At 37.6% G+C, this 12,500-nt stretch overlaps 1 protein-coding gene across 4 annotated transcripts in view; it reads left to right on the top strand.

Moving 5' to 3' along the window:
- Positions 1–12,500, top strand: part of map4k5 (mitogen-activated protein kinase kinase kinase kinase 5) — a 36,562-nt gene that overhangs the window by 9,118 nt on the left and 14,944 nt on the right. For all 4 annotated transcript variants that reach the window (XM_027019811.3, XM_081724846.1, XM_081724847.1 and 1 more), the window contains 11 exons: positions 1,152–1,209; positions 6,206–6,296; positions 6,683–6,747; positions 7,885–7,940; positions 8,301–8,348; positions 9,534–9,576; positions 10,854–10,926; positions 11,078–11,209; positions 11,389–11,451; positions 11,598–11,679; positions 12,243–12,359. In XM_027019811.3, the coding sequence (XP_026875612.1) occupies positions 1,152–1,209; positions 6,206–6,296; positions 6,683–6,747; positions 7,885–7,940; positions 8,301–8,348; positions 9,534–9,576; positions 10,854–10,926; positions 11,078–11,209; positions 11,389–11,451; positions 11,598–11,679; positions 12,243–12,359 (828 nt within the window). The remainder of the gene's footprint in view (positions 1–1,151; positions 1,210–6,205; positions 6,297–6,682; positions 6,748–7,884; positions 7,941–8,300; positions 8,349–9,533; positions 9,577–10,853; positions 10,927–11,077; positions 11,210–11,388; positions 11,452–11,597; positions 11,680–12,242; positions 12,360–12,500) is intronic.

Below are 12,500 nucleotides of genomic sequence, written 5' to 3'. Positions count from 1 at the left end.
CTTATTCATCTTGGTGGCTAGTATTCCTGACTAGGGCTGGGTATTGCTAATAAGTTCACAATACAATATGCAACATGAAGAAGCAGTTGGTTCATTTGCTCTGCTAGTTGGCCATGTAGAGCTATTGGTGGTGGTTTTTGTTGTTTTTTTTAAAAATTTTTTTATATCCAGTAGGCATGGATCATGTCAGGGCTAAGGACTGCCCAGAAAAAACAAATATTTGTTAATGCAGCATTACCTATATCTAGCCTTTGTTTGTTTTATGTGTATACTTTCCTTTGCATACTTGCTTTGCTTCATAGTCACACTTCATCTGATATCTATACAAACGGCATCAGAATGATGTCATTGGTTTGTCATGGCTGGGTGCAAATTGATAAGATCATAGTCAAGTGAATTGAGTTTGACCTCCATTTAAGTTGTTCTGTTAACACATTGTGCCCCCCCATTCCAACGTTAACTGGCCCAACCGGCCAAGTGATTTTTCATGCTGTTGTCTCAACGTCACGTTTTACTTGCCCCAGGCATTCGAGCAATCGTTATTGTTGAACGCTGAAATAAGTGGAAAAGTGGCTATCCTTAAATTTTTGTACTTTCGACTCCAAAACAACAACTGACCATCCATAGAACTTGGAGTGCACAAATATACAGCTGTTTTTTAACTCTAATCTTGATCAAGCACTTATGTACCTAGTTTTAGCTTAGGTTCTTTGAGACAATCACCACTCAAAAACTAACATTTAAACTACATATTTTACCCTTTAACCTTTTCCTGCTTTGTGGAGATGTGCAAAAATAACAGAAAATGGCAGGCTAGTGTTTTGTGCCTGTTTGTGTCTGTGTTTTGTTTTTGTATGTCTGTGTGAGAGTGAGGGAGACCAAGGCCCAGTCCCTGTGCAACGTTAGTCTGAATTTGAGACTCTCTCTGACCTAATACCACATGGAAACATGGCAGCCTAGAGCTGCATTTTCTCTTTTTGTCCCTCATGCATGTGCATGTACATCCTTACAAATGTACACGGATGCTACTGTCACAGTATCTGTCACCTTGCAGATTACTGTTTCCAGCAGTTAAGAGTGCATGTTTTGTTATATGCTGAATCAAAACCATTTTGCTTTTTAAAATTTGGTGTCTTTTTTGTGTTTTTCAGGCTCGTAACATCTCCACAGGGGAGCTAGCAGCTGTAAAGATCATTAAATTGGAGCCAGGTGAGTTTACATTGCCGTAATGCTTTACACATGTAACATTCCACAAACCCATTGTAACTACTGATCAATAGACAGTTCTGTAGATTTGCCTCATATTATTCCTCATAATAGATCTCAAGTTTACCCATTGCTAATCAATATAATCCTTATAAATTGCCAGGTCTTACCAATTTTATTACCTGTGGTACAGTGCATAGCAACTATGCACAACCTAAGGCCTGTGGAAAGGCCTTTAGTAAATTCCATTTGTTAAATTATTGAACTCGAGAGAGTTCAAATTGATCTAGTAAATGTTTACAAAAATATGATGGATATGGTTTTTAAAGGTTCAATGGAGAATGTGTCCCTTTATATTAAACAACTTTAATTCATTTGTTTTGCTCTGATATAAAGTATTTTATTGATAATCTTCATATCTTATGTGTAAAATTTGAAATTCTGTTCACATCCTCAACAAAACATCAACTAGGAAAGGTGTTGAGAGAAAGGTGTGAAAATGTGATCCTAATTAACTAATGCAGACACCCCCTTAATGTTCTTAATGTTTTGATTAACATTAGTTCAAATGAATGCTGTTTACTTGTCTAATAATGTCCTCCATGCATTAGGGACATTTGAGACAGTGTGTGACCACTGTGTTGGTGTTTTGTTTTTGTTTTTTTAAATGGTATGGCCTCTCGGGTGGTGTGACTGGCCAAGACTTGCATCCTGTTTTGATACCCGAGTTCAAATACCAATGGTACCTTTACGTTGCTGCAAAGCCAGGCGAATTTCCCACTTATTAATTTCTATGGAGATAGGCGGTGGTTGTGCGTAGAGGATTACTGGATTGAGCAGGTTGTGAACCTGTTGAAAAGATCTTTTGTTCAGCTTTATTAAAATAACTGAGTTTCACTGGATGGCAGCCACTCAGCACTGTGTGGTGCATGTCATGTCATGTCAAGCCACAATCTGAATTCATTGTTATGACAATATGAATGAGAGGATTTTCATTGCCAAGTCAGGTTTCCTTGTGCTTTTCGACAAGACTCTGCATGAATGTAGAGACTTATTAAAGAAAATTATGCAAGAAGGTTTCTGAAACAGTCACTGATTAACATGCATTTGTTTTTTGTAATTAAGCTATGTACTCATAATTTAAAAGGGAATTTAAGATATGATGTTAACATGTGTGACTGGATAGTTAACTAGCTTACACTGCAGTCATGTTTACCTGGTAAAATGTACCATAGCCAGGAGTCTAGGACAACATAAATATTTCTGTTCTCTGGGTGAGAAGGATGGCTTAGTTCCTTTACCCCTGAAGATTGGAGTGATTCTAAATGCAGCTGACGGTTGGGTGATGAAGACTTGGGAATTTGACAGTGTCTTCATGTATTCATCTGCACTGTAACATTACATGATCAGGAGCTCAAAAATATAGCGTTTGGCAATATATGGCCAAATCCTTAACGTCTAAGGCTGATGGCAGGGTTGGTACAACATTTGGTCCATTGACCTACTGTTCCAATCTAGAACTACAATTGTAGAGTGACGAATGCCCTAGCACATAGAACCTAAGCATAAGAGAACCTTCTTATGACTCAGTATTATGTTATTTGTATATCTCTGCTATAAATCAACATTCAATATTTATTCATGTTGTTTACAGAGATGAGTTTAATTATCAGTAATTAGGGACACTACTTGGGAGCGAAAAGTAATCATAAAGAGGCACTCTGCATATTTTAGAAAATTTTTTTTATCATTCCGTGGTGTAGTTGGAAACAATGGGCTTAAGAATGTTTGTTTGTTTTGGTGTGAAATGTGGTGTTCTAGAAAATTTTGCTCAGTCAGAATTGTTCACAGTTGTACTATTAGTAACTAGACATTTCATGCCTCTAAAAGGTACAAACTATTTTTAAAAAGTTATGAATGTTTCTTGATGCCAGAGTTTTTGTTAAAAGGGTTTGGCCTAAAATGTATTTGCAGTATAAACTATTACTCGATTAGCTACTTGTGCATTTCCTCTCAAAACCACGTTCTGAGCTGAACGTGCTTTTGTTAGTTACGAGCCTGGAGCTATGCCCTTTCAAAACTGATAACATGCAGCAGCTTTTATTTAGTGTGTGTTTGTTTTTTTGTTTTTGTTTTTTTTTAACAGGTTTTTTGCCAGTTTTGGAAGATAGTAGAATATGCAGAGTACTGTTGTTCTTGGGCATTTGTGTGTAGCTTCAAAACAATTAGCTACAAGTTCAATATTTCTGGTACTTGTATTGGCAGCAGAAAAAAAGTGTTGTATATCATGTTGTATTTTTTCCTTTTATTTTTGCAACCTTGTACAGGACAGTTCACCACAATCCTGAACTGTTAACAAACAAGGTACAACTTTGATGTCACAGGTGCTTTGATGAATCCTCTCATGAGCTTTGTTGACACTGTGCAACGCACCCCCACCTACCCAGTCTACACAAAATGCTTACAGGGCATGGAGGTACATACAGGGCATTGTAAGGGGAAAAATGGTACCCAAAGAAAATATTTTTTTCAAATTTAGTACTATTTTACCATTATGAGTGGGAGACACACAACTTAGAAATGCATGTAAATTCACTGATCATTTTGGATAGCAGGTAAAATAACTGTATCATAGACATCAGTGTATGGTTCATAGTGCAACTATTGTGGAAATGTTCCAACATGCAAGTTTCTCTAGAATGCTGCATTTCAACTTTTTAATGACTTTGTTTAAATTTAAACCATTTCAATGAATGTTGTTTTGCAAAATTTCTGAAGTTCCCCTTATCCATCCTGTTATTTTAAATGAATTCATGCTGTAGAGCAGATACTTCACATAGTTATTTCATAGTGCAATTGTAGCTCAGAATGCAATTCAAAAGCTTGTCTTGTCTCGCATCACGCACCACTTCTTTTAAGCCATAATTATACTGTAGGGTAAATGACAGCTTTTCAGGTAGTATCTAGAACAGATGTTACATCTTCTGTACATAGAGATTGCTTTCCTTTTAATGTTTTTGGAATTTTTGACATGGGGGGGGGGGGGGTGTCTGTCCTTCAGTATTCACAACTGAATGAACAAATTTCTTGCACAAATGCACACACCTTTTGACATGGTTACGATTACATTTAAGACCCTAATGCCCAGTCTCAGTGTTTTTGCTCTGATCCAGTTTTTTGCTTTGACTCATGTTTTATCTAGTCAGTCATATTTAAAAAATGCTAAAATGCATAGCATTTGCTGATTTAGCTGCTATAACTGACAGTTCTATGCAGAGAGTGGTGTATGAACTGGAGAAAAGCCAGCAAATGTACACTGCATAGTAAAGGGGTATAGTTGTTTATTTATTAATATAAGTTCAGACAATTCTCATTGGGATGCATGGCTACAAATCAGATATGTATACATTTTAGGGTGAGGGCCAAATTTGTAGTAACTTGTCATTTTTAGTAAAAAGTTTCTGCTGTCATACTTTTGAGTAATACAACACGGGCTTTTATTTTTGAATGGAGTTCTATTTACAAATCGTCTTTGGGTTAATTAAGTTAAAAAAGCACTGTTACTTTTCTCATCGATTCATACCAGTTCAAGTAATTAATATCAAGCAGCAGCCAGTACTGGGTGCCAGTGATGGTATTTTTGTTTTAATAACAATACTATTGGGTAGTAGAGATGTAGAAAACGTTAGCAAGATGCTAGCCACGCCAATATCATGCATTCAATTCTCAGAGAGCACACGTTATGTTAAACTTGAAATATGCAGGCGTCTAACACACTTCGTACATTCTCAGTGTGTCTAACATACTGTACGTATGTATGCTGAACAAAAAGGAAGTGGTCAAAGCTGTGAAGCAGGCTTCAGAGCAGACTTGGATCACTTGAGATAGCATCATGGTTTTGTTTCTTGTTTTTTAGAATATTCAGTCCAGTACACCTTAAATTCACACACCCTAGACTCAGGCTGCGTTTCTGTGGCAGAGCAGTCTAGTCCAATCATCAAAACATTTATTGATTCGAAGAGAAAATTGTTGTGCAACAAGTATACAGAGAACGTGTACTACATAAATAGTAAGCCAATCTAAGGCTAGAGCTATATGAATGCTACATGTTCTCCAAAAATGTTAATGTTAACATGTCTTTATCATTTGTTCTTCAAAATATATCTGGCAAGCAGCAATGATGCATCAATGTATACCAGTGATGGCGCATTAAATGCGATGTTTAAGAACATATAGTGCATGTATATTAACCTACTGTAGTACATGGTAGGCCTTCTTGAATAAGGCTTGCTATTTGTTGCACACTAGGTATACCAGTTTACTATGGCCTATGTGGAAATCTGTTGAAGCTGATGGTGTGTGGATACATTTAAACCAAATTTTAGGGTGTGCTCAGACTTGGTAGCTTTGGTTTGATTAAAATGATCCCTGGTGCAGTTCATAGGCCCTCACATGTTGCATGCACTTGTGTGTAATAGCTTCTAAACAAGCCCCTAACTGTCAGCTTGATTTGATCTGTTGCATAAGAAAAACTGTCACTTTTGTTGCATGATTGCAGAGGGCTGCAGAAATGACTTTTTTTCTTTTTTTTTCTTTTATTTATTTCCTCCTCTCTCTCTCTCTCTCTCCCCCCCCCCCAAAAAAAAACAACTAATAGATATGGTGCCTTTTTTAAGCACTCTACTCATACACTTTTTTTTTTTATTTAATGTCTCTTGTGAATTTATTTCTAAATGCCTTTCCCAACTCTACCTTCATATTTATTTGATGTATAGAAAATGTGTCCAACTAATGATCCACTTAAACAAGCTGTTCTGGAGCAACTGTGTGCTTGATCTCCTTCTGTCCCTTGTACTTCCACTTGACCAAAGTTAACCATTTGATTATGGCATTACTGAATTTTTGGTGTGAGGGGATACGAGCTGTGTACCATACCAACTGTGTGAAGGTACTCTGTTCATATGTCTCTCTCATGCTGTCCAATCCATGTGTGTTCCAGGAGATGATTTCTCAATAATCCAGCAAGAAATTTTCATGGTGAAAGAATGCACTCATCACAACATAGTCGCCTACTATGGCAGCTACCTCTGGTAAGGCCTAGGTTTAATGAACTTGACGGCACTAAAATGTTTGTACAGGAAATAACACCTAGTCATCTTGTCACACTGCAAGAAGAATGTTGCCTTTGTTTTTCTGTTCCTTTAGTAATCACAAGAACATTTATTCAGAACCAATGCTAATTTGCTTTAGATTTTTGAATGCGTTGTAATACTTTATTGACTAATGGGATTGATATTGAAAATGAATGGTATCTGAGAAGTCATTCAGCCTGCAAGCATAGTACCTTACAGATGCAACATTGTTAGACACTTTCCTACATACTGAAATACAGACCCATACATGCACCCAGTATTCACTCTTCTAACAGGAGTCTCTCGCTCTCTCTCTCTCTCGCTCTCTCTCTCTCTTGTTCCAGTCGTGAGAAATTGTGGATCTGTATGGAGTACTGTGGGGGGGGGTCACTACAGGACATCTACCATGGTATGCTGTGTTATAATCTGTGTCAGTCTGTGATTTGAAAAGTTGTTTTTTGCTAATCTTCATGGAGTGCACAGCTACATATTTACCTCTAGACCACGTTCCTTCAGTGCTGCTCATGGAGTATCCTGCTCTGCACAGTTTAGAGTGAATGAAGTAGTGTTGTTGCTTTGAGCTAAATCAAATGTGAGATTTGAAAACCATAAAATGAACAGTGCAGATGATCTGGAGGATCAGGACTGAGAATCTCTTTTCCAGTTCTGTAGAGCGAGACTGAAAGTTTTTAAACAGCCACTTAGCATAGCTATTTTGAAATGAAAAGATGTTGTTAAAACAATTTTGAACATGGTCATAGTTTATACTAGATTTCAGCTAACCTCAAAGAGCCATTTTGGCTCTCTGACTGAATCCCTTTATTGAAATGCACATGCATAAGGGCTTTCAGTGCATCTGTGCAGTTGCTAGCCAGATAGGTATCTGGCTAAAGCCCAGAATACATTGCAGTTGTCAAGATGATTGTGCTGTTGCACATGGCAATCACCGACTATGAAAGATTTCTTTGCTCATGATTTGATTCTTTGGTCTTTAAATGCATAATGTGTCATTCTCCAAGGCGGACAATTTAGTGTGTACAAAGACAGCCTATGATTATATTCTGGTAGCATCACAAATTTTGCTCCAAAATCTCACAATGTGACTACTGGTACCACGCACATTTTAACCAATAGGGAGCGAGCTGGGATTTTTGTGGAATTGTGGCAGCAAAGAGCATGCCTTTTTGATGCGTCCATTTGGAAAAATAAATCGTACATGAATTACCAAAAAATATTTTGATTTTTATACTGTCTTGGATTTATTGCCAAAAAAAAAGTTATTAAAAAAAACGTTTTTGTATAGTCTGACTTTTGACACAAGTGAAATTGCTGTTTCATGGAGTTTGGTCAAGATTTCAACTTCAGCATCTCATACAGCATATACAGAGTGACATGCAACAAATGTATAAGACCGCTGAAATCACTGATTTATTACTGATTACAGTAATTAAAATCTTTTTTTTTTTGCTCATGAAACAAGCTGCTATTAGCAAGCCAACAGGCATATACATTAGCTAGCAATGCAACATGATGGTGTGTTTTACAGTTACAGGTCCTCTGTCTGAACAGCAGATTGCTTATGTGTGCAGAGAAACATTGCAGGTAAGGACTTTTTTTTTTTCCCTTATTTAAATCCACACGCTTGTGTTTTAATCTGATGCTAGTTCATTTTGTTTAATGACTTCAGTTTGATCTAACTACCACTTTTAATTTGATTTCCTACCAGTGTGGTTTTATGTAAAAGTGTGTCTTTTATTTAGTATATCGGTAACATTCTCTGTCCACTCCTGCACACTTCTGACACTGCTTAGCGTAATGAATGAAACTCTTCTATCAAATTGAATATGGTAGTTTTACTAAAACAAAGTATTCCATTAGTTTGTGTGTGTGTGTGTGTGTGTGAGAGAGGATGAATTTGACATGTTGGTATATTCATGTTTGTGTGTGTTGTGTTTTGCTCAGGGTTTGGGCTATCTCCACTCCAAAGGAAAGATGCACAGAGATATCAAGGTATTATCACTCCCACTGCTCATTCGGTGTGTGTGAATGCTATGCCCATCCTGCCACCTTTTCTTTCTCGGTGCGGTGTGGGTGGGTCAGCATTACGGTATCCCTGTAACTCTTTCCTGCTTCCTCTCTTGGTTAAGAAAGCCATCCATCAAAATCAGTTGTGTATATGCGTTCAGTTTCAGGAAAGAAAATCATGCATGCACAAATGTAAGGGAACTCTCAACCTACTTCTGGATGAAATGTTTTTAGAAAAGAATCAGGAAAACGTGTACTCAAATCACTCTTTTAGAGTCCAGCAACACTTGATGACTGGAGAATTGAATTCCACTGTTTTAAACCAGTCCATTTCTGCGCACAGGCTTTAAAAAGGGAACCTACACCTTGTTGGACAGTGAAGTTGTACCAGATCACTATTTCCAGAAAACTGCTTAAAACAAACTAGAAATGGAAGGGAAGGTAACGGTACACTTCCTGTTACTTTGTAAAGGCAGGTAACAGTACGATACTGATGCAACAGAAACACCAATTTGAAAAACACTGGAATATCTGTTTAAAGGATACTTTTAAATATTTATAACACTAAAGTAACTTTGCTGTAAAAATGTGATGAAGTAGAATTCTTTGCTATATGTGATCTGTTTTTAGCTGAATTTTTATACGTAAACATATGCAAAGAGAAAACTGACAAATCTGGGCTAATTAATTTTTCCTATATATGGATTAGCAAAGTTGACAAATATGCTGTCAGAAGAGTAAGTGTTGTTTTTCAGGCTGTAAGTAAGTAAAAAGGCTTATGGAGCTGATTAATTATATGTATTAGAACAGTTCATTACACCATTGTTCAGTCTTTCCCTAAACTGGGCAAAACTGTGTATGTCTGATTAAATGTGGGAAAGGGTGCAGCTATAAATGTATCGGAGTCTACTGGATGTGTTTGTTTTTGGCTGAAAAGAATGATTGTTAGGTTTTAAATCGCATTGAAAAAAATCACTTCTTAGAAGCATGTTTTAAATTACTTAGATGTTTCGCTAATTGTTTACAAGTACATGCTTGAATAACCATAGCTAATTTTAGAAGATATAAGGTAATTCCCTGTCTGTTTAAATAATCATTTTAAAAAGACCACTGCTGGGCGTCTTTTATGATGCTAGCCTTTCATAATTACCTTTTGTGTTTTGTAAATAGGGAGCAAATATTTTGCTCACTGACAATGGAGATATCAAATTAGGTGAGTATGTATGTATGTATGTATGTATGTATGTATGTGTATTATTTCAAGACACAGGTTTATTTCAGCTTTACTTTAATGTTTATTTTAAGAGAAAACATTTATGTACATTGTTTATCTGGAAATGTTTGTGCAGTATTTCTATGTGATATGTACACTATATGGCCAAAAGTATGTGGACACACCTGCTCATTGAGTTCAGATGTTTTAGCCACACTGATTGCTAATGGCTATAAAATCAAGCATACAGCCATGGATGTTGTACTGAAGAGCTCTGACTTTAAACGACTCCCTTAGGATACTTTTTTTGCCTCAAATATATTAATGAAATCTCTGCTCTGGTCAACTATAAGTGCTGTTATTGTGACATGGAAGCATCTAGGAGCAACAACAGCTCAGCCATCAAGTTGTAGACCACACAGAGTGCTGAAGTGTACAGGTTGTCTAACCTCTATTTCCTCTGAAGCAACATCAGCACAATTGTGCATCAGGAGCTTCATGGCCTAGTGGCTGCACACAAGCCTAAGTTCACCATGTGCAATGCCAGGTGTTGGGTGGAGTGATGTAAAGCATGCTGCCACAGGATTCTCCAGCAGTTCGTATCACTGTGAAATTAACGTCACTATTTGACAAACTGGTTGTATGCCAGGGGAATGCTTTCTATTGGAATGCATATTACCAGCACTAAAGTTTGCTGTAGGATAATGGTAAGCTGTTGTTGTTTTGCCTAGACCCCTTAGTTCCAGTGAAAGGTATTGTTAGTGTCATACCATACAAAGACATTTAGACAATTGTATGCTTAGAGGTTTGCGACTGCAGTTTGGGGCCTTTTCCTGTTTCTGCATGACTGTGTTCTGTGTGCAGCGAGGTCTATAAAGCCATGATTTGACGAGTTTGGTGTGGAGGAACTCCAGTGGCCTGCACAGAGCCCTGACCTCAGCCCCACTGAACACCTTTGGGATAAACTAAAATGCTGATTGTGAGCCAGGCCTTCTCATGCAGCATCAGTGCCTGATCTCACAAGTGCTCTTTTGACTGAAAGGGCACAGATTCCCATAGACACACTCGAGTTGTTTGGAAGGCCTTCCCAGAAGAGTGGAGGCTTTTGTGGCCATAAAGGGCTGGGAGGATTGGGGGGGGGGGGGGTTGAAATACTACACAGCTCCTTATTAATGCACATGTTTTTGGAATGGGACAGCCAACATTATTTTGTCCTTAAACTGTATGTGGACATTATATCTTGTATAAGTAACAAAAATAAACTTCTTATTTCTCAGCTGACTTTGGAGTAGCAGCCAAAATAACTGCGACTATTGCCAAGAGGAAGTCCTTTATTGGCACCCCCTACTGGTGAGCTTTGGATTTTGTGCATGCATGTGTGTGTCCTTAGATATTCTTGCAGTCAGAAACTAGACTAGACAGTGAGGTGGTTGTTGCTATGTTGATTTGTGTTGGAGAGTCAGAAACCTGGATCCCAGTATGTTTCTCTTTGTGTGTGCAGGATGGCACCTGAAGTGGCTGCAGTAGAGAAGAATGGAGGTTACAATCAGTTGTGTGATATCTGGGCTGTAGGAATTACATCAATAGAACTTGCAGAATTGCAGCCACCCATGTTTGACCTCCACCCAATGAGGTACACAAAATCATTGTTTTGACAGATTTGAAAATATGTTAAATATGCTTATTATGAATATTAATTGTTATTTATAATGTGTTAGGATGTACATTTGTTTTTATACTAATGTCTGAAAGACTAATGTGTGCGCATGTATGCGTGCATGTGTGTGCGTGTTCGTGTGGATTTAAACGCAGGGCTTTATTCCTAATGTCCAAAAGCAGTTTCCAGCCACCAAAATTAAAGGACAAGATTAAATGGTGAGTGTTTTGTCTCTAGTTTGGGTATGTTTAGAAATTTAGTCCTAATATAAGTCAAAACAGTTTACAGTTCTCTTTTTGTTTCCTGGCTTCTCCCTGTGGATCAGTTTCTCTCCAGTCACTTTCCTTCTGTTCTTCCTCTGTAGGTCAACGGCCTTTCACAACTTTGTTAAAGTTGCACTCACCAAGAACCCCAAAAAGAGACCTACAGCAGAAAAACTGCTCACGGTACAAGATCATATTTTACCTCAGCTGCACCTCCCTTTGCTTCTTTGGTCTTTATTGCTCTCTTGTATTAGAAAAGGCCTGTCAAACAAATAATTAAATCAAAATATATATATATATTTATTTATTTATTTGACAGGCCTTCTCCGGTGCGCGCATATATATATATATATATAATATAAAAAACTGATATGCTGCATTAATAAGCTCATTATTTAGACTTCCCAAATCAATCTCCGAATCCGTATGCATTATTTTAATTTTATGGAGCAATGAGAAGATAACATCTATGTCTTCAAGAAGATATTTGAAGCTGTTGCCCATCATTTAGCTACCTTACACTTTCATGTCAGGTGTCACAACAGCTAATGGAGTTTTAAGTTTTTCATGTGTTGATGATGCACTTTTACAGACTCGTTTAGATGCATTTTTACCCCCCATAGATCAGTTTCATGGTCACTACAGTGCCCAATTTCCTGTTAAAATCACTAATTCTGGATGCATTCGGACTCTTCTGAACTTTCACTCCTCAGGTTTTCATGCCGTGTGTGTGTGTGTGTCTGTAGCATGTGTTTGTAGGTCAGACAGGTTTGACACGTAGACTTGCTGTGGAACTTCTGGATAAGATGAATAACCCAGACAACCCTCCTCACTATAGCGAAGGAGATGAAGATGACCTGGAGGTAACTTGTGTGTGATCGAGAGACAGTATGATATGTGGAAATGCTTAAGCACCATGCTCCTTTGTTCTGTGTTCAGTAGCTGGTTACACGCACTGTCGTCTCTGTGTATGAGGCCCATTCATTCAGCCTGCATGCCTAGTA

Source organism: Electrophorus electricus, chromosome 12 (genome assembly GCF_041902795.1).
Source record: "Electrophorus electricus isolate QZ-2024a chromosome 12, ASM4190279v1, whole genome shotgun sequence".
Taxonomy (NCBI): domain Eukaryota; kingdom Metazoa; phylum Chordata; class Actinopteri; order Gymnotiformes; family Gymnotidae; genus Electrophorus; species Electrophorus electricus.
The sequence above is the reverse complement of the archived record's forward strand: the minus strand, read 5'-3'. Positions and strand labels throughout refer to the sequence as shown.